Source organism: Anarhichas minor, unplaced genomic scaffold (genome assembly GCF_050575085.1).
Source record: "Anarhichas minor isolate MPS153535 unplaced genomic scaffold, ASM5057508v1 ptg000137l, whole genome shotgun sequence".
NCBI classification, from domain to species: Eukaryota; Metazoa; Chordata; class Actinopteri; order Perciformes; family Anarhichadidae; genus Anarhichas; species Anarhichas minor.
In genome coordinates, this window is record NW_027466583.1 from 422,608 (window position 1) to 450,554 (window position 27,947).

Genomic DNA, 27,947 nt, shown 5'->3' on the forward strand with positions numbered 1-27,947 from the left:
GTTACTGTTGTGTTATTTTGTTGTTTTTATTGTTATTGGTATATTGTGTTTTTTATTGTTGTCTTGTCTTGTTATTGTTGTTGTTGTCTTGTTATTGTAGCCAAATCAGTTTCATCTTTTAAATCTCTTGTAAAAACACTTTAACAAAGTTTAGATTTGTGTTGCTTATTTATTGTGAATGTAAAACACTTTGTGAACATTGTTTTCATTAAAGTGTAAAAACACAAAGCTGTTGTTGTTGCTGCCTCACAGCTCTACAGATCTGGGTTCAGATGGTTTCCTGCAGACGCTTCCCAACATTTATATGAAGGTCAGATGAAGGTCAGATGTTGTTGTTCCTCTAGACCATAGTTGTGTTTGTGTTGTTCAAACAGTTCTGTCAGATTCTGAAGGTAACGTTGATGAAGACACTCGATGTCCTCACAGCTGGGACTCGGAGTCTGGACCACTGGGATCGGCTTTCCCACTGAACACAAGGAGGGTGTTAGTGACATGAAGGAACAACAACAACAACAACAACAACAAATACAACTACACACAACAATAACACACAACAAATCCTGAGACGTTAATGTGAGACTATTTATGTATATGATATTGAATTATATTATATTGTAATAACTATATTAATACATCAGTCATACCGACGGTGTGGATGGGCTTCCTGTACGGCATCAGTCCAAAGCTGTACTGGAAAACTCCTCTGGCATGAAACAGAGGCATCGCTACTCCCATAATGCTTTGCAACCGGTTCTGTGAACACAGGATAACATATCTATATATATATATCTATATATCTATATATCTATATATATATAAAACACAAATGGGCAGCGACTCTGCTGTCCTGACGTCAGTGGGGAGTTCATTCCACCACTGTGGGGCCAGGACAGGAAACAGCCGCGACCGGGTCGATCGACCGCAGGACCTCTGAGCGACGGGGCAACCGATCGCCCCGAGGCAGCAGAGCGAAGTGGTCGGCGGGGGTGTAGGGCTTGACCGTGGCCTGGAGATAGGAAGGAGCTGTTCCCTTCACTGCCCTGTAGGCTAGCACCAGAGTCTTACACTGGATGATCCTACAGGGAGCCAGTGTAGAGAACGGAGAAGGGAAGTTGTGTGGGAGAACTTTGGGCGAGATATATATATATATATATATATAAATACATTTGTATTATATACAACAAAATCCTCTATATTCAGACTTATTTAACCAGTGGCGGGCCGTGCATGTTATACCTGGGCCTTCACTGCTGTCCTGCAGCTGAACACACATGTTCGTATTAAACCGTTCGGTACATTACATTACAGTCATTTAGCAGACGCTTTTATCCAAAGCGACTTACAATAAGTGTATTCAACATTGGTTTTCGAGAGAACAACTAGTCACCAGAAGTCATAAGTGCATGTCCTTTAAACAAGCATCTAAGAGCATAAACCAGAGCCAACGTACAGTGCAGAAACAAACTAATACAATAAGTGCCACAAACTAATATGAAAACAATAAGTGGTGAGTGGAAGGCTCAGGGTAGGCCTTCTTGAAGAGGTGAGTCTTCAGCCTGATGAAAGATGGGCAGCGACTCTGCTGTCCTGATGTCAGTGGGGAGTTCATTCCACCACTGTGGGGCCAGGACAGAAAACAGCCGCGACCGGGTCGATCGACCGCAGGGACCTCTGAGCGACGGGGCAACCGATCGCCCCGAGGCAGCAGAGCGAAGTGGTCGGGCGGGGGGGGTAGGGCTTGACCGTGGCCTGGAGATAGGAAGGAGCTGTTCCCTTCACTGCCCTGTAGGCTAGCACCAGAGTCTTACACTGGATACGAGCTCTTACAGGGAGCCAGTGTAGAGAACGGAGAAGAGAAGTTGTGTGGGAGAACTTGGGGCGATTGAACACCAGACACTTAAAACAACACACTTAAAACAAGCTGCACTGGAAGCAGAGCAACTGAGGAAGACAGTAGCTGTGCAATGACAAAATGAGATGATGGGAAAAATATTATAATACATGTAGTGTATTTATGAAACATTATTAAATTATAAAATAGATATAACTTTGTGATTCTGTTCAGGCCAGCAGAGAAGGCCTTGCAGGCCCCGACGGCCCACCACTGGTCAAAATACTTCTATATATTCTATGACTATTAATAATACTGGTATTAATAATACTGGTATTACTGACCTGCAGCTTCCTCAGAGGAGAACCGCTGGGGTTCTCCATCTGATCAAAGAGCTCGTTCTCTCCAAAAGAAAAGACGGGAACCAGCTGAGCTCTGTACACACACACACACACACACACACACACACACACAGACACACACACACACACACACGCTCACACACAGACAGAGACACACACAGACAAAGACACACACAGACAAAGACACACACAGACAAAGACACACAGGCAGAGAGACACACACACAGACAGAGACACACACACACACAAAGACACACACACACACAGACAGACACACACACACACACGCTCATACAGACAGAGACACACACACACACAAAGACACACACACACAGACAGAGACACACACGCACGCACACACACACAGTCAGTGTCATGTTTGAAGCTCCACCCCTCAGAGCACCGCCCCTTCACAAGCTCCACCCACCCGTGTTTGAGAGCCAGTTTAATGAAGCCCTTCCTGTTTAGAACCTGAAACAAAAACAAATGCATGTTCAGTGAACGACCACATGAAACTGGAATATATGAATATGAATATATCCACAGTCATCCTGTCTGTAATGAGAGGGGAATATATCGTGAACATGCTCAGCTAACTGATGTGTTGATGGGACATTTACTCTTCAGACACTAGCATGCTAACGTTAGCCTCAGTTAGCTACACAACAGTTCCACCTGCACTTAGTGGCTGTAAATATTTAATAACAATTCATCCCTATGTAACAACTAGTTTGTGCATTTTAAATTAGTGATAAATAGAGAACATTTTTATTTCACGTTATCAGAGGAAACATCACGATTTAACTGTTTTGACGTTTATTGACCAGAATATTTCTAAAAGGCCTTTCTTTAGCTAATGAGCTAAAATATTTTACACAAAATATATTTTACACAAGCTTGGGTGTTACGTGACGCTCGAGACTCGTTTTCACAGGATAACAATGCAGGAATCAGTACGTCAATATGTTAGCACAAGGCTAAGTACGTTAGAATGAGACTAAGTCTGTTAGCACGACGCTAAGTACGTTAGAATGAGGCTAAGTATGTTAGCACGAGGCTAAGTGTAACATGTTACCTGTCCGTCTTTCTGTCTCTCTCTCTCTCTCTCTGTCTCTCCCTCTTTCTGTCTCTCTGTCTCTCCCTCTTTCTGTCTCTCTATCTGTCTCTCTCTCTGTCTGTCTGTCATGTTTGTTGTGAACGCAGCATCAGAAAGACGTGATGATGAATTGATGATAAAACCTGAAGTGTTAAAGCTCCGGGTCGAGCGTCCAGAGCCTCTGGAGCTCCGCCCACCGCGATGACAGCCACGTTACCTCCTGAGGGACGACTGACGAGGTGAGACAGGCTGGACTTACTGCTGGACACCAGGCCTGACAGACGGGTGACAGACAGGTTTATAAAGACAGACACCAGGCCTGACAGACACAGGTGACTCTAAACCAATTGACAAGATGGGACTAAATGGGACTAAATGGGACAAGCTGTGTGGAGTTAACGGATGGGGCTCCAGCTATGACAGAGCAGAGGTGAGGCTGTTAAAATGCACCGTATCATCCACCAAGAATTTATATATATATATATATATATATATATATATATATAACACAGTGGCGGGCCGTGCATGTTATACCTGGCCTTCACTGCTGTCCTGCAGCTGAACACACGTGTTCGTATTAAACCGTCGGTACGAGGCTTACGAACTGAACAATACGTTAGAATAATAATACTAGCGCGTGGAAAATGCAGAAGCTTAAATTGTGGGAAATATAATGTTTCCTGCGCTCACGTAGGAGACAACGGGCTGTGACCTCTGAACCCGGAACAAAAAAAACAACAAAAAACAGCTGAGGCACCGCACATGTTATGGGAGGCTACGCTAACTAGCTTAACGGGAAAACAACAGCGGAACACACATTCTGCTACACACTGGAGGGCCAATCAGATATTAGATGTAAAGAAACAAACACAGTTGACTTAAAGACAAACTCCATCCTCCTTTATTTGTTGACTAAGAGTTTAATCCGGTTAAATCCCAACTCACTAATCTGTTTCTCCTCCTTCAGCCATTGAGTGTTAAAAAAACAAAGCAGGTAAAATAATAATAAACTACACCAAGCTAAATGCAAAACATGTCATAACTTCTTCCATATCTTTCAATTTGAACTCTCACTACTCCGACTAAGCCTCTGATGGCTTCTTTACGTTTCGTTCTCACTGCAGAGCTGCACCTGAATACTGAGCTGCACGTAATGCTGACGTACTTGTAGGCCAGCTAGCAGCTCTGACACGTCAAAGAATACGCCCAACATGTCAAACTAAAGATCTGATTGGTTGAACACGATGACAATCAACAATATCGTCTCCATTCACTTAAACTGCACATGGATGCACGTGTGAGTCTGCAGGCCTCTGCCTCTGTTCTTACCTAGAGACACAGAGGTGAGATCTGATTGGATAAAAGCTCTACTTAAAACAAGCTGCACTGGAAGCAGAGCAACTGAGGAAGACAGGAGCTGTGCAATGAGGACATAAGATGATGGGACAATATTATAATACATGTAGTGTATAAGAAACATTATTAAATTATAAAATAGATATAACTTGGTGATTGTGTCTAGGCCAGCAGAGAAGGCCCTGACGGCCCACCACTGGTATATACATATAACACCAAGAAGTCCTCTGTGTGCCTGATGTGATGAACACTGTGGTGAAACACATAACTTGAGCACCACAGAGCAGTTCAGGTGTTCCTCTCTGATGTTGACTCTGAACACGAGGACCTGCTCCACCATTCTGATGTTTTATTCTATTTCTTCGAGATCAGAAGTGAAGGAGAAGGACCGACATCTTCAGGAGCTGACCTCTCTGGTGATCATCTAGCACACTGAGCAAGAGCCTTCAATATATTAGACAGTATTCATGTGTTAACAGTAAGGTATGTGCAGAACGAGCTTGAGATATACGTCTCCTCTCTACACAGTGCTGTGGGTGAGATCATCCTGACTAAGAAGCTATCTGAGCCGGCTGCTCTGACAACGAGCTGCTGAAGCTCTTTGTTACAAAAGCCCTTTAATGGAGCGCTGTGATGTCGGCTGGTTGTTTCTATTTAAGCATCTTCAATTATCAACCTGGACGAACCTGAACCCATCACCACAGATCAGAGAGCACAGAGGCGTCACTCTGAGGATCAATGATGACACTGAACCCTATGACACTTCTCTCAGCCAATCACAGAGCAGCGTTCTGCCTCCTCCTGCTCTCTCAGCCAATCAGAGAGCAGCGTTCTGCCTCCTCCTGCTCTGACCTGTAACAGAGTTTACTCAGATGTACAAAGAGCTGAGAGACAGACAGGTCCTCCAGAACCTCCTTCAGACCTCAACCTCTTCTGTTCTGGTCTACATCTATTTCATCTGCTGTTACTATTTAATAGTATTAGTATTAATGACAACAATAATATTAATACTGAAAACCACCAACATGTTGGTCTGTCTCTGAGACACACAGGCAGACAGAGAGACAGACAGGTGTTTACCTCCACACATGATGAGAGACAGACAGGTGTTTACCTCCACACATGATGAGAGACAGACAGGTGTTTACCTCCACACATGATGAGAGACAGACAGGTGTTTACCTCCACACATGATGAGAGACAGACAGGTGTTTACCTCCACACATGATGAAAGACAGACAGGTGTTTACCTCCATACATGATGTAATCTCTGAAGAGAGGAACTCTGAACCAGAACGGCAGCATCAGAAGGTGAGACCTGAGTCCAGGAAACAGACGAGAGAAACCTGTCGCCTCCGTACAGAAGTTACCAAAGGCCCCAGCTACCAGCACACCTGAGGGACAGACAGGTAGAGCGAGACAGGTCAACACAGCTACCGGCACACCTGAGGGACAGACAGGTAGAGCGAGACAGGTCAACACAGCTACCGGCACACCTGAGGGACAGACAGGTAGAGCGAGACAGGTCAACACAGCTACCGGCACACCTGAGGGACAGACAGGTAGAGCGAGACAGGTCAACACAGCTACCGGCACACCTGAGGGACAGACAGGTAGAGCGAGACAGGTCAACACAGCTACCGGCACACCTGAGAGACAGACAGACAGACAGACAGACAGGTTCTCACCATGTGGATGAAATCCAAAGATGTAGTTTTTCTTTGGATCCAAATCGACAGTTTTAATGAGCTGGAGACAAAAAATCATAATTAATAATAATGAATAATCAATAATTAGTAAATAATAATAATAATATATATATATATATATACTCACCGTCAGAGGGAAGTAGTCCCTGAAGAACTCCCAGATGCCCCAGCTTCTGACCCACTGTGACCTGCGACCTCCACAGGTGGGCGTGTCCCAGTCCAGCCACAGCCAACCAGCATACAGCAGGGCCACGATCCACCAATCAGAGAGAGCCAAGAGCACGAAGGCAGCTAGACAGCACTGAGCTGAGAGACAGACAGGCGGTCAGACAGACAGCACTGAGCTGAGAGACAGACAGGCGGTCAGACAGACAGCACTGAGCTGAGAGACAGACAGGCGGTCAGACAGACAGCCTATTGATTATACATTTTAGTCTAAACCTTATTCTGAAAACAGGAAGTAGTCCCACTGAATCCTTCTACTAGCTGTTTGACTGAGTTTACCCTAAATGTCAGAATACAGGAGCACTACATGTTTCGAGATGTGAGTCACAGTCTAACAGAAGAGATGACAGGAGGCCTTCAGTGATGAAGACGAGCTGAACTTTATAAACTGCAGGTCATGTGATGAGGAAGAACCAATCACAGACCTCTTTTCCTTCTGCCTCTAGCATCAGTCTACAGTAACTACATGGAGGAGTTCAGATCACTTCCTGTTTTAATGGCGGTAGATGTGGTTAGAACCATCGACTATAACAAGAGGACGTCGCCATCTTGGTTTTTTTTTGCAACCAGTAAACAGGAAGTGACCATATCTGGACTGAGGAGTGATGTAGAGACCTGTCAATCACCGTGCAGCCCCGCCCTAAAGCATCCCCTGCTTTATGGTCTGTGTGACTCTAAATGGACCATAATGTACTAAATGAACATCATGCTGTATTGAAGAAGACTTGAAACTAGAGATTGAGACCATAAACTCATGTTTACAATGTTTACTGAGGTAATAAATCAAGAGAGAAGTAGAGTCATTTTCTCATAGACTTCTATACAACCAGAGGAGTCGCCCCCTGGTGGACACTAGAGACAATGCAGCTTTAACACATGAAGCAGAGTGGAATCATTATGCTAATAATAGTGTTATTGAGCGACAGACGGGAGGTCAGGCAGACAGGTTCACGTTACCTAGAGCCAGGAAGGAGAAGACCCACTGCAGCGTCGCAGCGGTCTGCAGCCTCCTCCGCACCGGGACGTTCAGCGGGGCGAACTCCACCTTCATGCCGGCGATGAGGCTCCTCGGGCCGGCGTGGAGCGCTGCGACCTCCCGGTGTCTCTACCTGGATGTCAGGGTTTCTCTGTCTGTCTGTCTGTCTGCCTGTCCGTTGAGGAGTCCTCTAGCACATAAACGTTTCTAATCTTTTCTTCAGTCGGACTCTAAACTAAACTACACAACTTTACAAACACGCTCCCCCTCCCTCCGCTACTGCGCATGCGTACCTGACCCTACCGTCTGGGTGGAATCCTCTCGGCCAATCAGAGCTCATGGCGAAACCTTGTCGGGAGCGAGCCTGGAGTCCGGCGCGTGCACGGACATGGACACGAGGAGATGACGTTAAAGTAAATAAAGTATTTTAAATATAAAATCAGATCCTGATCATATTATATTTATTTTAAATGTATAATATGTGATATAATATAATAATATATATAATATGAATCATTCATGATAACTCAGTCACGTGACCTTTCAGAGTTTCAACATATTTCTAAATTTGTGAAGTTGTGAAATTTATCAGAATGTTGAAAACTTTCTGTGTGAAGAGTCGAAAGAGTTACATCAGTGTTAAGGGTCAGTGAAACAGAAGAGGATTTAATATATATAATTAAATATATATATATATATATATATATATATATATATATATATATATATATATATAATAACACTCATCTGAACAACATGCGACACAAAGCAGCGACTCCTCGGATCAAACTGAAGGTTCAGGTTCACATGAATCTCTAGAAGAACGAGGAATACATGATGTATAAATACATAAATACATAAATACATATATATTATGTGTTCTATTTATAGAATGTGTTCATCAGCGTATTCACTGAATAATTAGACTTCATACTACGTATGAATACATCAGAGTTTATTCGTTCACGAGGGATCTGTGAAAACTAAAATGTGAAATAAATGTAGTGAAGTTTAAACTACAATGTTCCCTCAGATGTAGAAGTATAAAATGTAAATACTCAAGTAAAGTAGAAGTACCTTGAGTACTGAAGTACAGTCTAAATGAGCTCAAAGTTCTCCAACTGATGCATTGAACTTTAAAATGTTGTACATTTTACTCTGGGGGGCACGAGGACCACGAGGACCTCCTCGAGGTCCCGGGTCTTACAAAGGTCCTGTGGACAACACGGCCCATTTTATTTTGTACAGGAAGTTCAGGGGCTTCAGGAGGCCTCGTGCTTCCTCATCGGTAGTGGACCCTTGTGGGTCCGTCCATTAGAAGTGGACCAGCCCAGAGTGCGGATTGGCCGGCAGTCCTGGGGCTGCCTCCTGGATCAGGTTCCGGTCCAGTTGCCTGCTGATTGAGTAGTGCTGGACCAAAGACTCGTCGGCCCAGTCGGTCCTGGACAGCAGTTGGTCCACGTGAGGCCCCAGGGTCCTGTGTGGAAGAGAGTATGGACTAATAGTGGGGTCCCGCTCCAGCAGTGACGATCCAGAGCCTTGATGTGGCCCATCAGGTCCATAAGGTGGACCCGTCAGTATAGAAGGGTCCCGGTCCAGGGCGGTCTGCAGGCCCTGGGTCTGCTCGCCCAGCTGGTACAGCTGTTTTTTATGGACCTGAATGTGGTCCTGGTGGTCTAGTCTAGCATGGCACAGCTGCTTTTTGTGAATCTGTAGCTGGTCTTGCTGGTCCATCTGGGCCTGGTACTGCTGTTTCTTCTGGTTGTGAATGTTGTCCTGGTCTTGGTGGTCCATCTGGGCCTGGTACTGCTGTTTCTTCTGGTTGTGGTCCTTGCCCTGTTGGTCCGTTTGGGCCTGGTACTGTTGCTGCTTCTTTTGGTTCTGGATCTGGTCTTGCTGTTCCTGGTTCTCCTGATGGTCCATCTGGGCATGGAACTGCTGCTTCTTTTGGCTCTGGATCTGGTTGTGCACCTGGTTCTTGATGTCTTTCCAGTGTCGCCCTCTGAGGACCGGCTCCAGGTCCAGACAGCGCTGACAGACCTCCTTCCCCGGTACTGACTGGACCAGCACGTGGACTCCCAACTGTCTCCAGACCGCCTCCTTCTCTGCAGAAGACCACGGGCGTCGTCGGACCTTCCCAGGAGCCACAGGGACTGAAAGACATAAAGGTGGTGAGACAAAAGGGGGTCTGAACATAAATCAGTGACAGATTTGTGTTCAGCTGAGTCCAGGTGGACCCACCTGTAGTCTGCAGCCTGGACTCTGGTGGACTCATGGAGGTCACCGGTCTGTTACTGCTCTGAGATGAAACTACAGGTAGAGAGACAGACCAGGTCAAAAAGCTCCATCTAGTGGAAACCTAGAGTCAACATGTACTCTGATGAGGGGTCGTCATCTGTGTTCAGCTTTAGGGTTCAGGATCAGGATCAGGACTCACCTTCTGGTCTGGGGTCAGACTGCTCTTTACACTTCCCACCTCTTGATTGGACCGATCGTTTCTTCAGCTTGGCTCCGACTGCAGCGGCTAGAACAAGTCACAAAGATCTTCAATGGTTCGATATAGAACCTGAACCCCAACAGAGAGTCTCGGGTCAAACTCTCAGACAAAGCTGAAGGACTAGTAACCAGACCAGCCCCCCGGTGTTACCTGTGTTGGGGTCCGGGTTCAGCAGACACAGGTTGTCCCATTCTCTCCCCAGCAGGTGGTAGAAGTCCGTGGTCTTGGCTGCAGCCTCCCAGTCTCCGTCCTGCAGACTTTCTCCGATTGCAATCTCACAAACCGTCTTCAACGTGGTCTTCACCGCCAGCGGAGGGCGGCTCCACCGGTACCCGGAGGCCTTTCTGGCGGCGGCCAAAGACAGACTGAGGCGACCCGGAGCCAGAAGGTCCTGCAGGTTCTGGACGCTGGAGTCCAGAGATTTAGCAGCCAGGAGGAACCTGCCGAGCTCCCTCAGCTTCTGGCTCACGTAGTCGTACCTCCTCTGGCTGCCATCTTGGTTCCCCATCAACTTGTTTCCGTATTTACAGATCAACCAATCAGATTTGACCTGAACAGAGCGAGGAACAGCGGGGGGTCAACACAGAGACAGGTAGGGAGACAGACAGACCGGCAGATAGACAGGTTGACAGGTGTACAGACCTGGTGTGAGACGTGGTCCTGGTTCATGCGGTGCAGGACTTCGCTGCAGCTCTCAGACGCTCCGCTGGATATTGGAAGGAGGCGAGATGCTGCAGCCTGGACCCTGATCCTCTTCCTGGGCTGGTCCGCTCCCGGGTCAGAGGTCACAGTTTGATCCACAACGGGGTCAGAGGTCATGGGCCGCTTGGCCTGGTCCGTCGTGTCTCCTGAGGGGTCAGAAGGCCGTGAAGGTGTATCCTCTGAGGACTTGACGGTCCCGTCGGCTGCTGGATCGCAGGCCGACTTACCTGTGGGATCAGAGGTCGTGTCCTTCACGAGGTCAGAGGTTGTGTCCTTCACGGGGTCAGAGATCGTGGAGGCAGAGTCTTTGGAGGGGTCAAAGGTCAGCTTCTTACGACAGGACGCTTGATGTTTCCAGAGATCAGCACGAAGAAAGAAACCGAGGCAGAGCGGACAGGGAAGGTAGTTCCTAGCATCGACGTCCTCTGAGGGCTGACGCCACGGCACGATCTCTCCACTGCCCTGTCTGATCACCTGAGGGACAGGCAGGTACACAGACAGGTGGTCAGACAGACAGGTTAGCAGGCAGACAGGTACACAGACAGGTGGTCAGACAGACAGGTACACAGACAGGTTAGCAGGCAGACAGGTAGACAGACAGGTGTTCAGACAGACAGGTTAGCAGGCAGACAGGTAGACAGACAGGTGAACAGGCAGGTAGACAGACAGGTGAACGAACCTCTATGTTGTGCATGTAGTTGCCTCTGCTGCGTAGTTGCTCCAGCAGCAGGTGTCGTTGTTTGGAGCCGGTCGGTAGTTTGCTGGCGGACTCTACTTCCTGTTGGTCGGCGTGTTTGGTGAGCAGGTGACGAGCGATCTTCACCTGAGGACGCCGACAGAACACGCAGTAATGTTTCTTATCCCAACGCCGCGTCCCATCGCTGCTCGTCCTCTTCACCGTCACGCCCTCCTTCTTCTCCTCCTGGCTGCACCTCTTCTCCTTCTGGCCCCGCCTCTTATCTCCGGGACACCGCCGTTTCTCTGCAGGGCCCCGCCTTTTCACCCTCTGGCCCCGCCTCCCTACGACCACGGCCCGACGGCGCGGCCGGCGGGCGGCAGGCTTTGACGGTTCATCCTCAGGAGACAACGTCTGGTCTGAGGAGTGGAGCTCTGTCTTGTTCGCCATGGCAACCTCAGAGTGGTCTCCACGGTAACAGAGCCCTGACGATCAAACATACAGGTGAACATCAACAGGTGAGATCAGGTCTAACCTCTTTAAGGTTATTCATAACTTTTTCATTAATTTTCAAGAAGCTCCAATCTGTTATTAGGAGGAGACCTCTAGTCCCTCTAGTCCCTCTAGTCCCTCTGGTCCTTCTGGTCCTTAAGGTCCTTTTGGTCCTTTTGGTCCTTTTGGTCTTTTTGGTCCTTATGGACTTTCTAGTCCTTTTGGACCCTCTGGTCCTGCTGGACCCTCTGGTCCCTATGGTCCTTCTGGACCTTCTGGTCCTTTTGGTCCTTTTGGTCCTTCTCACTTTTCCAACAATTGTACGTACTTATTATCACGTGATAACAACAACTATACGTACTTATTATCACGTGATAACAACTATACATACTTATTATCACGTGATAACAACTATACGCACTTATTATCACGTGATAACAACTATACGTACTTATTATCACGTGATAACAACTATACGTACTTATCACGTGATAACAACTATACGTACTTATTATCACGTGATAACAACTATACGTACTTATTATCACGTGATAACAACTATACGTACTTATTATCATGTGATAACAACTATACGCACTTATTTTCACGTGATAATAACAACTATACGTACTTATTATCACGTGATAACAACTATACGCACTTATTATCACGTGATGACAATAACTATACGTACTTATTATCACGTGATAACAACTATACGCACTTATTATCACGTGATAACAACTATACGCAATTATTATCACGTGATAACAACTATATGCACTTATTATCACGTGATAACAACTATACGTACTTATTATCACGTGATAACAACTATACACATTTATTATCACGTGCTAATAACTGATATAATAAACAAGTCCTCTAGCAGAGGTAGCCAACACGGTGCCCGCGGGCACCCTGTCGCCCGCAGGGACCACGTGAGTCGCCCGCAAGGCATGTTCTAAAAATAGCACTAGTCACCATGGAGCTCCGTCTAAAATTGTAGTTGCTGTTCTTTTTTAATCAAAAACGCTTGCATTAGTGTCCCGTTGGCGCCAGACGCACGCCGCGAGCGCACCCTGCCGTCAGGTCCGTAAATCCTCGGAACAGGCCGCGGGGCAACAAGTCAGGGGTGGCGGGGGTAGAGGCGAGGCAACGCAATCCAACCGAAAAGGCCCAGACGCTCGCGCGCCTCGGAGGGTTGGATCCCCCGCTCGGCAAAAGACGAGACTTTTTACTAATTTCTTCGTGGAGAAAAAGGTACCATTGGAAAAGCTGGTGTCGGTGATAACAGACGGGGCTCCCGCGATGACGGCTTCATTGCACAATGCAAAGGTGACCCAGACTTCGCAAAATTTCTACATTACCACTGGATCATTCACCAACAGGCGCTATGTGCAAAAGTAACCGGCTTTGATCATGTGATGATACAAAAATATCAGAGATGTGATACCTCTGACTTTCAGATTAACAGAAATAAAAGTTGCATGTTTGTAGCTATACCATCATTGTTGTGGAAATCATTATTAATAATTATTGTGAGGAATAATTAACTGACGTGATCAAACAGTCTCTTCACATATATTATTATTATTAAAAGGTGATCTGTGCAACTTTGTTATTCAGGAAGTTTGTATCAAATAAGTAGCCCTTCGTACTACTCGGTACCCTTGAAGTAGCTCTGTTTAAAAAAGGTTGGTGACCCCTGCTCTAGAGTCTAGGAATATGATGGATGTTCACCCTTTAAACCTGTAACTCTCCAGACATGTAAACAAACATGTGGACCATTAAGAACCTCATTAGGACTGGTTCTTAATTAGGACCGGTTCTTAAGGACTAGTTCTTAAGGACCACATGTTTGTTTACGTGTGGTTATTACATGTCGACCATTAAGAACCTCATTAGGAACTGCAGTCATGTGGTCCATCATCCGCGGAATCTCGGTCACGTCAGCCGGCACTTGAAATGTAATGCTCGTCTATTCGTGGTGCTACGGTACGGGTGCTTTGATAGCCAAAAAGCCCCGAAATAGACCTATATTTCATCAATAATTTGTCCAATTTGATATACAAGTCAAAAACAACGTAATTTTGTACATTAAGTGAAATATAACAATAATAAAATCTGAAATTACACTGCTGTATAATCTTTAATTGAAAAAGGGTTCGAAAATTATAATATTACCTAATAATCATCTTTGATCTCTAAAAAAACCATTTCCTTCATTGGTTAGCTAAAATTTCCGTTGGAGTTCTGTTCATGATGACCCCATGTATCTCCATATCAAATGTAATGTAATATTACTATACAGTTTTTGAGAAAATTAGATGTAAAGTCAGCTCAAATGACATTTTGATATTCATAATTTCCCTATATTTGACATTTTATAAAAATGAATCCTTAAGAGGTTATGTCAATATTTCACTTGATTCTTGTTAATGACGACCCTCACTATGGACATGAATATTGTCATGAAATATTACTGTAGTTTTTGAGAAAATTAGATGTAAAGTACGCTCAAATGACATTATGATATTCATAATGTCCTCATATTTTAAACTGTTAAATAAAGATATAAGATAATCCTTTATACCTTTTTAAACAGTTCCTTAAGAGGTTCTAGTACATTTTCAATGGATTCTTGTTCATGATCACTCCGACTATGTCCATTAAAAATCCCATGTAATTTTGCTGTATGTCTAATGTTTTGATTGTCTATATTATTAAGCTTTGGTCTTTTGTGTCATTTTGGACATATATAGCTCGACCTCCCTCTACGTACCTCCTTAGTGTGGTGGTGATCAAAGGCATTGTTCTAAAACTAATGTATTTGGATTCGGATTCAGTTGGAACACATGCGCATTAATTGTTTTCTAATTGTCAAGTTTCAAAGAAAAACTTTTAATGATAAAAACACAACATGAAATGCAAAACATATCTGACCACCCTCTTCACACAGACAGATATAGCAAGGGGGCATATAAAAAGAGACAAAAAACATAACAAATACTGTATGTGGATTTAATTGTTGCACAAACAGCATTTCCAGTCATTGTTTTTTATTTTTAAAAGCAGGGATTTTTCCATCTGCAGGCTATCGGCATGGAACCATCTGTTACAGCTGTCACACTGAATCTGAAAAAGGATAAAATTGAAACAACTTAGTAAAGACAGACTTCAAACAGGAATTCACCCCAAAAGCAAACTTTATTTCAATTTGAAATTATTTTCATCATTTAATCAAATGGGACATTGTTATTGTCATGGTCACAGCTTTTACAATGTTGTTTTTATTGATTGACAATCAACAATAGGACAGGTCCTATATCTGAATTTGCCAGCTGCCATGGTGCAAATGCAAGGAAAAGAGCAAGGCAGAGTATATGGACATATCAGAGTGGCTTGGTGCAGATGAGAGCAAGTGTTCCTTGAGATTGTGATGGACAATGAAGCCTCTTTGTCCTATGTATTTAGTTCATTTGAAATTGCACACTTATTCCTGGGAACTCAAAAGAAGGTACACCAATCTTGTTTGCATTGCCAAGATTAAAACAAGAGGTGCCCTAGTGTTAGAGGAGTAAACCGCAATATCACTATGACTCTGAATGGCGAACTTTGTTACATGACATTCCCATTCTCTCTCTACCCTCATTTCCTGTCAGCCCTCTACTGTCCATTCTCAATTAAATCTACAAAATGCCAAAACAAAAACTCAGATCCATTAACAAATGCACAAATACAATTAACTACAACAACACCTTACCCATTCAGTGATAGCAGGTCCTGGAGTGGGTGACTTTGTGCAGAACACATGGCACAGTTGTTTTCGATGTCAAAAACTAATTTAGAAACATTTTAGATCTTTAGTAGTACAATATCACAGTATAAATAAATATGAAGAAATGCTGTCACACACCTGATGCTTCGAGTACTTTAAGTGCCACGTGTCGACGTTCCTGCACCATCTCTTTTCTTGTTGTCCCAAAGGCCATGTTAGGTGTTTAATATGAATTAAAATAGAATATTTAGGTAGACAACAAAAAAAACAGCTGGTAGGAGCAAAAGGAATATCCTCGTCTTGGCTGTTTTCTCAGATGTTTTTCCTGGATATGTTATTTTTTTCTGTCTGTTACCATCAGTTCTGTTTCTATGTGTTGGAATTTAACAAATTAGCCTGCATTAAATGTATTTAAGTACTGCACATAAGTAACATTTTTACATTTACTTAATTTTGTCTTGTGAAAATTGTAAAAAATTGAATACAGTTTCACTTGATCATGCACTAAAACCCGCATTTTAAAAAACATTCTAAGGGTAATAAATTTACCATTTTGTAAAAAAGATTGTTGTAACACAAACATCAAAGGGTACACACAAATGTCAGGACAGTGACACACTCATGCCTACATGCAGACACACACACACAACACAAACACATAGCTCTATCTTTATGCAATCATGATTAGGCTCATTTGTACTGTATAGAAAGACAGACAAAATTATTGCAATTGTTATAAAGTTTTATCTTTAATTGTCATTGTGACGACCCCTCCCTTCCACCAGGGCTCTGTGTCCTGTTTTCAGGCAGGCTGGCTGAGTTATTTGTTCTTAAATTAATGTCTATTTGATTACTTTTATACTCGTCTTGTCTACCTCATGTTGCGGCCTTTTGAGCCGGGTCGTGACATCGTGCTGAAGTGACTAATTTTTAAATAAGCCATCAGGTAAAAAGCAAGCACAGCATATAGCTTAACAATACAACAATTTTCAAACATACAAACAATTCAGTTCTAACTAACAAAATCTACTCATGAAGAAGCCATAGTGGCAAGAACTTTACCAGCATTCACAAAAAAAAGACAGCTAGCCACAGATAGTCGAAGAAACACTTTTCTTCTAAATGCTTAAGTACATTAAACTACAAACACACTTGAAGCTGCTGTAACCATAAACACAAGAGTTAACACTGTGTCGTTCAAAAAATGTCCAGGATTTTAAATTGGCCACAGCCCATATTCCTAAGCAGTACCCAGGACATCATCCACTTGCTATTTTCACTAAATAGCTCCTTTAGTCTCTTTGCAGGACCACTTCCGTGTCCAACAGATCTGTAGAGCCTCATCATACTAACGACACTGTCGAAGTCATGGTCCAAGTAAAGCATTGCCATGTCTTTATCAAGGCTTAACTGCACAATATATGACAGCAATTCTGTTGGCAGGAAAGTTTCTTGTAATCTCTTAAGGATGTGTATTTATAACCTGTCATATAGGAAAATTCTGAAAATGAATGTAAATTGAGCTGATTTTGCCTTTAATTTTCTCAAAAACTGTACAGTAATATTTCATGGAAATATTCATGTACATAGTGAGGGTCGTCATAAACAACAATCAAGTGAAATATTGACATAACCTCTTAAGGATTATGTTTTATAAAATGTCAAATATAGGGATATTATGAATATCAAAATGTCATTTGAGCTGACTTTGCCTTTCATTTTCTCAAAGATTGTACAGTAAAATTACATTACATTGGACATGGAGATACATGGGGTCATCATGAACAGAACTCCAACGGAAATTTTAGCTAACCAATGAAGGAAATGTTTTTTTTACAGATCAAAGATTATTATTAGGTAATATTATAATTTTCGAACCCTTTTTCAATTAACGATTATACAGCAGTGTAATTTCAGATTTTTTTATTGTTGGATTTCATATAATGTACAAAATTACGTTGTTTTTGAACAAATTGGGCAAATTATTGATGAAATATAGGTCTATTTCCGGGCTTTTTGGGCTATCCAAGCACCCGTACCGTAGCACCACGAATAGACGAGCATTACATTTCAAGTGCCGGTTGACGTGACCGAGATTCCGCGGATGACGGACCACATGACCGCAGTCATTAGGACTGGTTCTTAAGGACAGATTCTTAAGGACCACATGTTTGTTTACACGTGGACGCATCTCTACTGTTCGATCTCCGGATCCTCCGTCAGCTCGTTTAATGAGCAGAGTCTTCACGTTCAGAGAGAAGCTAAAGTCGGTTAGCCGAACACTAAATGAGATGTTTTCTGAATGGAGTCTGGTGCTGCCTCCTCCTCTCTGCACCACTCAGCTAGTGGACATGGGACCTCCGGGTCCAGGTGGTTTAGGGTTTCTGTGTTCAGGTGGACTCACACTAACCGATGAATAAACACGAAGATGACAGACAGACCGATGGAGGTCAGACAGCGGACAGGAGCCCGTCAGAGGACGGCGTGTCCGATAATGGAAGCGTATTTACCTTCGGACTAGATACTAACGGCTAGCAGCATCGTGGCTGTTAGCATCCAGGGAGCTAACGTGTAGCTAGCTAACATCTCGTGGAGAAAGAGGAGAAACGAACAGCTGATAACAAACACAATGAGACACAAAATCAACTTAAAACACCTGAAACGGTCCTCACCGTGAGACGGTCCTTCTTCTTCTATGGTTTCCTTTAGTTCTTACAGCGACACACCGCCACCTACTGACCAAGTCTGGTTATAATACTATAGACTGTTTATATCAACTATAGACTGTTTATATCAACTATAGACTGTTTATAACACGATGCACTCTGATAAACTGTAGTACTGTGTGAGTAATAGTACTGTGATAAACTAGTACTGTGAGTAATAGTACTGTGATAAACTGTAGTACTGTGAGTAATAGTACTGTGATAAACTGTAGTACTGTGAGTAATAGTACTGTGATAAACTGTAGTACTGTGTGAGTAATAGTACTGTGATAAACTGTAGTGCTGTGTGAGTAATAGTACTGTGTGTAATAGTACTGTGTGAGTAATAGTACTGTGTGTGTAATAATGTGATAAACTGTAGTGCTGTGTGAGTAATAGTACTGTGTGTGTAATAGTACTGTGATAAACTGTAGTGCTGTGTGAGTAATAGTACTGTGTGTGTAATAGTACTGTGATAAACTGTAGTGCTGTGTGAGTAATAGTGCTGTGTGAGTAATAGTACTGTGTGTAATAGTGCTGTGTGAGTAATAGTACTGTGTGTGTAATAGTACTGTGTGAGTAATAGTACTGTGATAAACTGTAGTGCTGTGTGAGTAATAGTACTGTGATAAACTGTAGTACTGTGTGAGTAATAGTACTGTGTGTGTAATAGTACTGTGTGAGTAATAGTACTGTGTGTGCAATAGTACTGTGTGAGTAATAGTACTGTGTGTGTAATAGTGCTGTGTGAGTAATAGTACTGTGATAAACTGTAGTACTGTTTAATAGTACTGTGTGTGTAATAGTGCTGTGTGAGTAATAGTACTGTGTGAGTAATAGTACTGTGTGTGCAATAGTACTGTGTGAGTAATAGTACTGTGATAAACTGTAGTGCTGTTTAATAGTACTGTGTGTGTAATAGTGCTGTGTGAGTAATAGTACTGTGTGTGCAATAGTACTGTGTGAGTAATAGTACTGTGATAAACTGTAGTACTGTGTGTGTAATAGTACTTTGTGATAAACTGATAAAGAGGTGACACATGAGACGTCATCAAACGGGATACGTCACAGGCTGCAGGGGGCAGGGTCTGTCTTGATGAGACCTCTCTGTGATTGGCGGTGTAAGGGGAGCAGGTGTGACGTCATGCCGTGTTTGGGGGAGGAGGAGTGAACCGTCCTGTCTCACTCTCCGTCTGTCTCCGTCTCTCGGTATCGTCTCACCGATCATCATCATCGTCATCATCATCATCATCCATCCACCGGATCGATTCTCCCTCACCGACCACCGTCTTTAAACTCGAAGCAGCAGAAGCGGCGGGAGGCTCGTGCTCGTGCCGTCATAACGGGAACATCGCGCGCCGTCTGAGTCCACAGACCGACCTCCATCTTCATCCTCTCCATCCTCTTCATCATCATGTCCGGTACCAAGGAGGAGGACCGAAAAGGATCCGGCGAGTGGCGGGAATTCTTCTGGAACCCGAGAACTCACGAGCTGCTGGGCCGAACCGCCTCGAGCTGGGGTGAGTCACGTTACTCTCTTCTACTCTCGTTACTCCCGTTACTACCCCCCCCCCCCCCCCCCCACGCACACACACACACACCGGTCTCTCTCACTATGATGAGCCTTTCGACCTTAATTTAAATCATCTTATCGATGAATAATAATATTATATTACATGATAATATATTGTAATATAATTATATGATAATATTATTATTAATGTATGATAGTATTATATAATAAGTATGATATATATAATACATATTATATATATAATACATATTATATTATATATATATAATATAATATATATAATATACTTATAATACATATATTATATATATAGAGAATATTTATTATACTATATGTATTTATTATATATATTATATATCATATTTATTATATTATATATTATATATTATTTACTGTATTATATATATATTAGGGCTGGGCAAGTTAACGCGTTATTATCGCATTAACGCATTAATTAATTTACACCGACAATTATTTTATCGCGCGTTAACGCATTTTTTAAAATGTATTATTATTGTAACAGACTGTCTCATGTTTATGGTTTTGTATTGGAGATGATATGTCCCTTCAGGGTTGCCGTAGAGAAAAGGCGACTTCCGCTTCTGGTCGAGAGGGGGGGGGCAGAAATAAACAGAGAAGCCGTGGGCTGAACGAGATGTCTGGTCTCCTGACTCCGCTTATTACCGTCTTATAGATGCACCTCATACAGAACCCAGGACGCTCGGTGGCAGCGGTGTTTCTTATGCACCGACTACGGACCGCTACGACTAGTTTATGCTTCGGTGACTGTGAGTGTGCACTTTCTTAGCTTAGCTGTCTCAGTTTAGCTAGCAGGTTAACTCCGCGGCACTTCAAAGAGAAAAGCGCCGCTGGTTCAAGTACAGGATGTGGGTTGGAGATGAAGACCCATGAAGCCCAGCTCAGGGCTGTTCAGTAGACGGTCGGCCAGCAGGGGACCATGTGGACCTGCCTGCTCCGTGTCCAGAGTGTCCTCGGCTGGGTGAGACAGTTTGTTACTTTATTAGTAAAGTGCGTTGCTCACTGGCAGCGGTGGAGGAAGTCTTCAGACTACGTTGATGCAGCGTGTGGGAGAAGTAGAGATAAACTAAAGCAACACAAGCTAACAGATGCTACAGAGAAGTGGAGACAAACTGCAGGTTAGTGTTGTGGAAGATGTCGCTCTGAGGAACGTTCTCAAGGTGCGTTCACGTCGCGTTTGGTGTGAACGCAGCTTTAGGATCTCAACGAGTGACGTCACGTATGAGCCTCAAGACGCACCGTCACCAGAAGAATACACGAGTTGTATTAAAAGGAGAGGACGACTAAAGCGACGGCGTTACAACGAGCAGCAGCTGCTGCTCTCACTGGAGACTACTGGACATCACTGGGTCACCTTCATCACCTCTGAGTTACAGCATCATAGTGATGAAGAGTAGAGCTGGGTCACCTTCATCGCCTCTGAGTTACAGCATCATAGTGATGAAGAGTAGAGCTGGGTCACCTTCATCGCCTCTGAGTTACAGCGTCATAGTGATGAAGAGTAGAGCTGGGTCACCTTCATCACCTCTGAGTTACAGCATCATAGTGATGAAGAGTAGAGCTGGGTCACCTTCATCGCCTCTGAGTTACAGCGTCATAGTGATGAAGAGTAGAGCTGGGTCACCTTCATCGCCTCTGAGTTACAGCGTCATAGTGATGAAGAGTAGAGCTGGGTCACCATCATCACCTCTGAGTTACAGCGTCATAGTGATGAAGAGTAGAGCTGGGTCACCATCATCGCCTCTGAGTTACAGCGTCATAGTGATGAAGAGTAGAGCTGGGTCACCTTCATCGCCTCTGAGTTACAGCGTCATAGTGATGAAGAGTAGAGCTGGGTCACCTTCATCGCCTCTGAGTTACAGCGTCATAGTGATGAAGAGTAGAGCTGGGTCACCATCATCGCCTCTGAGTTACAGCATCATAGTGATGAAGAGTAGAGCTGGGTCACTATCATCGCCTCTGAGTTACAGCATGATAGTGATGAAGAGTAGAGCTGGGTCACCTTCATCGCCTCTGAGTTACAGCGTCATAGTGATGAAGAGTAGAGCTGGGTCACCATCATCGCCTCTGAGTTACAGCGTCATAGTGATGAAGAGTAGAGCTGGGTCACCATCATCGCCTCTGAGTTACAGCGTCATAGTGATGAAGAGTAGAGCTGGGTCACTATCATCGCCTCTGAGTTACAGCATGATAGTGATGAAGAGTAGAGCTGGGTCACCTTCATCGCCTCTGAGTTACAGCATCATAGTGATGAAGAGTAGAGCTGGGTCACCTTCATCGCCTCTGAGTTACAGCATCACAGTGATGAAGAGTAGAGCTGGGTCACCTTCATCGCCTCTGAGTTACAGCATCACAGTGATGAAGAGTAGAGCTGGGTCACCTTCATCGCCTCTGAGTTACAGCATCACAGTGATGAAGAGTAGAGCTGGGTCACCTTCATCGCCTCTGAGTTACAGCATCACAGTGATGAAGAGTAGAGCTGGGTCACCTTCATCGCCTCTGAGTTACAGCATCACAGTGATGAAGAGTAGAGCTGGGTCACCTTCATCACCTCTGAGTTACAGCATGATAGTGATGAAGAGTAGAGCTGGGTCACCTTCATCGCCTCTGAGTTACATCATCATAGTGATGAAGAGTAGAGCTGCTGCTGTGTGAAGAGAACACTGCTGCTAACAACAACCTGATGTGTTTAAAGTGTTTACACACAATGTTATTGACCTGTTGTTCATAGAGCAGCACTATTATTATTATGATTGTAAATTAATCATTAGGTTCCTACTTCTAACAAGTGATCAATATGATCAATAGCACCTTAAAGCTACAAGAAGCCTGTGAACTACTACGACTCCCATGGTGCATTTCACCAGCAAACAACTAATGACAGAGCTCCGTGTTCAGATGAAGACTAAACCGTTTTATAATCTGCAGTTTAAATGTACGAACAAGTCACCCGTACGGACCAGTTATACGGACCAGTCACCCGTACGGACCAGTTATACGGACCAGTCACCCGTACGGACCAGTCTTTATAATGTCAGTGATATAGACTGATCTGAAGTCTGCTCTTGCTTTACATAACTACACTCTTATGATGTCATATTTCCCATCATGCACCAGGTTATTGTGGCCTTGATGGAGACTGAAGGACACACACACACTGATGCATACAGACACACACACACACACACACAAACACTGAGTGTGTGTGTGTGTGTGTGTGTTCATCTGGATTAAGCAGACAGACGAGGTTGATTGGACTGTAATATACACACACACACACACGTTGGTAGTAATGTACTTGTGGGGACCCTCATTGACGACATTTGATGAAACACATTACTCTTCAGTACAGCAGGAAAAGATGTGCAGTGACTCATCCTTGTGTACATCAGGGTAACATAATTAGTAAAACGTTAAAGTGACTTCTGTTAATGTAAAATGTAAAAGTGACCAATAAGAAGAAGAGAAGAGAGAGAGAGCTGGTACAGAGAGATTATACCCGCCCCCAACACACACTGAATGTAGGTCATCTGCAGGGGGCGGGGCTAAAGAGGATTACAAAGATGATATTTAGAGGATGAAAGTGCTCCACTTTATAATTAAGACCCCTCCCCCTTTGTCTCCCCCTCAGGTTTGATCCTGCTCTTCTACCTGGTCTTCTACCTGTTTCTGGCGGGCATGTTTGTTCTCACCATGTACATCATGCTGCTGACGCTCGATGACTACAAGCCCACCTGGCAGGACCGCCTGGAGACTCCAGGTAACAATGGTGATGATTGGTTAACAAGGCTGAGCCTGTGACCGGTTAACGAGGCTCATCCTGTGACCGGTTAACGAGGCTCAGTCTGTGATTGGTTAACGAGGCTCAGCCTGTGACCGGTTAACGAGGCTCAGTCTGTGATTGGTTAACGAGGCTCAGCCTGTGACGGGTTAACGAGGCTCAGTCTGTGATTGGTTAACGAGGCTCAGCCTGTGATTGGTTAACGAGGCTCAGCCTGTGTCTGGTTAACGAGGCTCATCCTGTGACGGGTTAACGAGGCTCATCCTGTGACGGGTTAACGAGGCTCAGCCTGTGACCGGTTAACGAGGCTCAGCCTGTGTCTGGTTAACGAGGCTCAGTCTGTGATTGGTTAACGAGGCTCATCCTGTGACCGGTTAACGAGGCTCAGTCTGTGATTGGTTAACGAGGCTCAGCCTGTGACCGGTTAACGAGGCTCAGTCTGTGATTGGTTAACGAGGCTCAGCCTGTGACGGGTTAACGAGGCTCAGTCTGTGATTGGTTAACGAGGCTCAGCCTGTGACCGGTTAACGAGGCTCAGCCTGTGATTGGTTAACGAGGCTCATCCTGTGACGGGTTAACGAGGCTCATCCTGTGACCGGTTAACGAGGCTCAGCCTGTGTCTGGTTAACGAGGCTCAGTCTGTGATTGGTTAACGAGGCTCAGCCTGTGATTGGTTAACGAGGACGTGTGCTCTCATGTTTCAGGGATGATGATTCGTCCAAAGGGAGACCAGCTGGAGATCAGTTTCTCCGTCTCAGAATCTGAGAGCTGGAACGGTTTCATCCAGAACCTCGACCGCTTCCTGACTCGTAAGATTCACGTTATCGTAACATTTAATGATGTCATCACTCGTTACATATATTTATATATAATAATGTATATTATCTCTCTGTCTCTCTGTCTATCTGCCTGTCTGTCTGCCTGTCTGTCTGTCTGTCTGTCTCTCTGTCTGTCTGTCTGTCTGGCTGTCTCTGTCTGTCTGTCTGTCTGCCTGTCTGTCTGCAGCGTACGAAGACAGCTATCAGGTTCAGACCAACGATAACTGTTCTCCAGATCAATACTTCATTCAAGAGGACAGTGGAGAGGTAAACCTGTCAGTCTATCTATCTGCCTTTCTCACCCCCACCTGTCTGTCTCTCCACCTGCCTGTCTCACCCTCCACATTTCTAGTTCTTTGCCTGCCTGTCTGTCTCACCCTCTGCCTTCTTGTCCGCCTCTGCCTGTCTCACTCTCCCCCTGCCTGTCTGTCTGCAGGTCAGGAACAACCCAAAGCGTTCGTGTCAGTTTAATCGGACGATGTTGGAGGAATGTTCAGGGATCTCTGATCGCTTCTTTGGTTACAGCAGCGGTCAGCCGTGTGTCCTCATCAAACTGAACCGGGTTGGTTTATTAACACGTCAACGTAAAGATACACGTATACTTATATCATACAATACGTATATATATATATTACAAAGAGTCTCCTGACCTGTCTGTCTGCCTGTCTGTCCCTACAGGTGATCGGTATGTTGCCGGGGAAGGACGGTCAGTCTCCTTATGTCACCTGTGGAGCAAAGGTCTGAATCTGTCTGTCTGTCTGCTACATCCTGTCTCAGTGTTGTGCTGTTGAGTGTTTTTATGTGAACTACACTCAGCTGATAGAACTACAAGGACGACACTCTGATACCGGCAGCACATGTCACCATCAGGTCAACAGGATGTAGACGTTCTCTTTAGAGAGGAGAACTTCTAGTAACCGAATAGGGGAGGAGGTCCTGTCTGTCTGTCTGTCCGTCTGTCCGTCTCATCTGCTGTCTCCATCTTGTCATCCTTCCATCATCAGAGGTACAGAGTGGAGGAAGATGAGTGGGTAAGAACAGTAGAAAAGAAGATTGTAGAACCTAGAACCAGAGACAAAATGTAGAACCAGAGACAAAATGTAGAACCAGAGTCACAACGTAGAACCACAGTCACAACGTAGAACCACAGTCACACAATGTAGAACCACAGAGTCACAATGTAGAACCACAGAGACACAACGTAGAACCACAGAGACACAACATAGAACCACAGAGTCACAATGTAGAACCACAGAGTCACAACGTAGAACCACAGACACAATGTAGAACATCAACAGAAGCTCTCTTGGTTAAGGTTTTTGTCTGAACTAAGGTATTGATCTCTGTGTGTATGTGTGTGTTTCTCTCTATGTGTGTGTGTGTGTGTGTGTCTCTGTGTGTGTGTGTGTGTGTGTCTCTCTGTCTGTGTGTGTGTGTGTGTGTGTGTGTGTGTGTGTGTGTCTCTCTCTCTCAATGTGTGTGTGTGTGTGTGTCTCTCTCTCAATGTGTGTGTGTGTGTCTCTCAATGTGTGTTTGTGTGTGTGTCTCTCTCTCTATGTGTGTGCAGAGGGAGGACGGTGATAAGATCGGACCTCTGGCGTACTACCCTCCTAACGGGACCTTTAACCTCATGTACTACCCGTACTACGGCAAGAAAGCTCAGGTAACAAACTCAACACTGTAGATCACGTTCATCTCAAGGATCCTCCAGTAAATCAATCATGTGTTCATCTCATAAGGATCCAGTAGACCAGATCCATTAGATCATGTAGACCAGATCCATGAGACACAGTGGATCAGTTAGATCCATTAGATCCAGTAGACCAGTTGGATCCAGTAGACCCAGTAGATCCAGTTGGATCCAGTAGATCCAGTAGACCAGTTGGATCTAGTAGATCCAGTAGACCAGTTGGATCCAGTAGACCCAGTAGATCAGTTGGATCCAGTAGGTCCAGTAGACCCAGTAGATCAGTAGGATCCAGTAGACCCAATAGATCCAGTAGATCAGTTGGATCCAGTAGATCAGTTGGCATCCAGTAGATCCAGTAGATCAGTTGGATCCAGTAGGTCCAGTAGAGCAGTTGGATCAAGTAGACCCAGTAGACCAGTTGGATCCAGTAGATCAGTTGGATCCAGTAGACCAGTTGGATCCAGTAGACCCAGTAGAGCAGTTGGATCTAGTAGACCCAGTAGATCCAGTTGGATCCAGTAGATCCAGAAGATCAGTTGGATCCAGTAGGTCCAGTAGACCCAGTAGATCAGTTGGATCCAGTAGATCAGTTCGATCTAGTAGACCCAGTAGATCAGTTGGATCCAGTAGGTCCAGTAGACCCAGTAGAATCATGGTCTCAGGTACATATTACTTCCTTATTGAACGAGTGAGACTATACTGACGGCAGTGATGTCATATAATAAGTGTGTGATGTGTTCAATGTCTCAGGTAAACTACACTCAGCCGCTTGTGGCCGTGAAGTTCCTGAACGCCTCTCTGAACACCGACATCGACGTCGAGTGTAAAATCAACTCCAACACTCTCGCCGAAGGAAGCGAAAGAGACAAGTTCGCTGGACGGGTTTCCTTCAGACTGAGAATCAACGATAAATAGACACACACACACACACAGACACACACAGACACACACACACACACACAGACAGACAGACACACATAGACACACAGACACACACACACACACAGACAGACAGACAGACACAAAGGGTACATCCCAAGTCTCTTAATTGCATCCCCGTTTCCCTCACTTGCGTCCTTTCCTTGCGTCTTAGTCCCTCCCACCAGGGATGCATGGAGGAAACCATGCGAGGAGAGAGGAAACGAGGAAATATGTTTTAAGAGACATGAGACGTCCTTTCCTCAGTTGCATCACGTGAAGCGACGTCTGTTTCTGATGACGGTGCTGATGATCACAGCTGATCAACTGTCAGTCGGCTTTAACAGCTGGAGAGACTTTAGATAAGTGTGTGTGTTCACATGATCACTGTACTTCTTGTTCTGTTTATAAGTGCAGGATCCATTTCTACCGGCGGAATGCGATCGTCTTATTTATGAATTATTTGCGTCTGTACGTTTTGAAATTCAGATTGTGACGTCGATATTAAATAACCCAGGATATGATTATTGTTTCTCTTAAATGATAAAACTCATCAAACCCGACAATCAGGAATGAAATGATGGTGTTTCCTCTCTCTCTCTCTCTCTCTCTCTCTCTCTCTCTCTCTATATCTATATATATATATATATATATATATATATATATATATATATAAAAAATGTGTTTAGTCTCTCCAGTTCCCTCTGACTTTAATTGTTTCCATAATAAAAGTTCAGATCATGAAAACACAAATCTTTC

General features: G+C 44.3%; 3 protein-coding genes across 9 annotated transcripts; 1 reads left to right on the forward strand and 2 right to left on the reverse strand.

The window, feature by feature from the left end:
* Positions 1-149: 149 nt before the first annotated feature.
* On the reverse strand, positions 150-7,973 carry mogat3a (monoacylglycerol O-acyltransferase 3a). 4 transcript variants are annotated; one of them, XM_076084997.1, is made up of 9 exons: positions 7,537-7,903; positions 6,482-6,660; positions 6,334-6,394; positions 5,896-6,294; positions 3,433-3,563; positions 2,621-2,664; positions 2,176-2,266; positions 645-753; positions 150-466 (listed from the first exon to the last, which is right to left on the reverse strand). In XM_076084997.1, the coding sequence occupies exons 1-9, from the start codon at positions 7,628-7,630 to the stop codon at positions 312-314; spliced, it is 1,263 nt and encodes a 420-aa protein (XP_075941112.1). In that variant the 5' UTR covers positions 7,631-7,903; the 3' UTR covers positions 150-311. The 4 variants fall into 4 exon arrangements, with proteins under 4 accessions (XP_075941112.1, XP_075941113.1, XP_075941114.1 ...); XM_076084998.1 differs by having other exon boundaries at positions 5,896-6,090; positions 7,537-7,891; XM_076084999.1 differs by having other exon boundaries at positions 5,896-6,039; positions 7,537-7,883.
* A 522-nt stretch (positions 7,974-8,495) lies between these two features.
* LOC142943470 (uncharacterized) lies at positions 8,496-18,382 on the reverse strand. Its single transcript, XM_076084996.1, has 7 exons — positions 18,360-18,382; positions 11,434-11,915; positions 10,695-11,228; positions 10,203-10,602; positions 9,993-10,079; positions 9,797-9,865; positions 8,496-9,708 (listed from the first exon to the last, which is right to left on the reverse strand). Exons 2-7 carry the CDS (start codon positions 11,878-11,880, stop codon positions 8,870-8,872), a joined length of 2,376 nt encoding a protein of 791 aa, XP_075941111.1. The 5' UTR covers positions 11,881-11,915; positions 18,360-18,382; the 3' UTR covers positions 8,496-8,869.
* Positions 18,383-19,581: 1,199 nt separating this feature from the next.
* atp1b2a (ATPase Na+/K+ transporting subunit beta 2a) lies at positions 19,582-27,847 on the forward strand. 4 transcript variants are annotated; one of them, XM_076084967.1, is made up of 8 exons: positions 19,582-19,928; positions 23,613-23,741; positions 24,467-24,571; positions 24,768-24,847; positions 25,017-25,142; positions 25,259-25,318; positions 26,148-26,243; positions 27,021-27,847. In XM_076084967.1, the coding sequence occupies exons 1-8, from the start codon at positions 19,823-19,825 to the stop codon at positions 27,183-27,185; spliced, it is 867 nt and encodes a 288-aa protein (XP_075941082.1). In that variant the 5' UTR covers positions 19,582-19,822; the 3' UTR covers positions 27,186-27,847. The 4 variants fall into 4 exon arrangements, with proteins under 4 accessions (XP_075941082.1, XP_075941083.1, XP_075941085.1 ...); XM_076084968.1 differs by lacking the exon at positions 19,582-19,928 and adding an exon at positions 20,649-20,730 and having other exon boundaries at positions 27,021-27,846; XM_076084970.1 differs by lacking the exon at positions 19,582-19,928 and adding an exon at positions 20,737-20,942 and having other exon boundaries at positions 27,021-27,846.
* Positions 27,848-27,947: the final 100 nt, after the last annotated feature.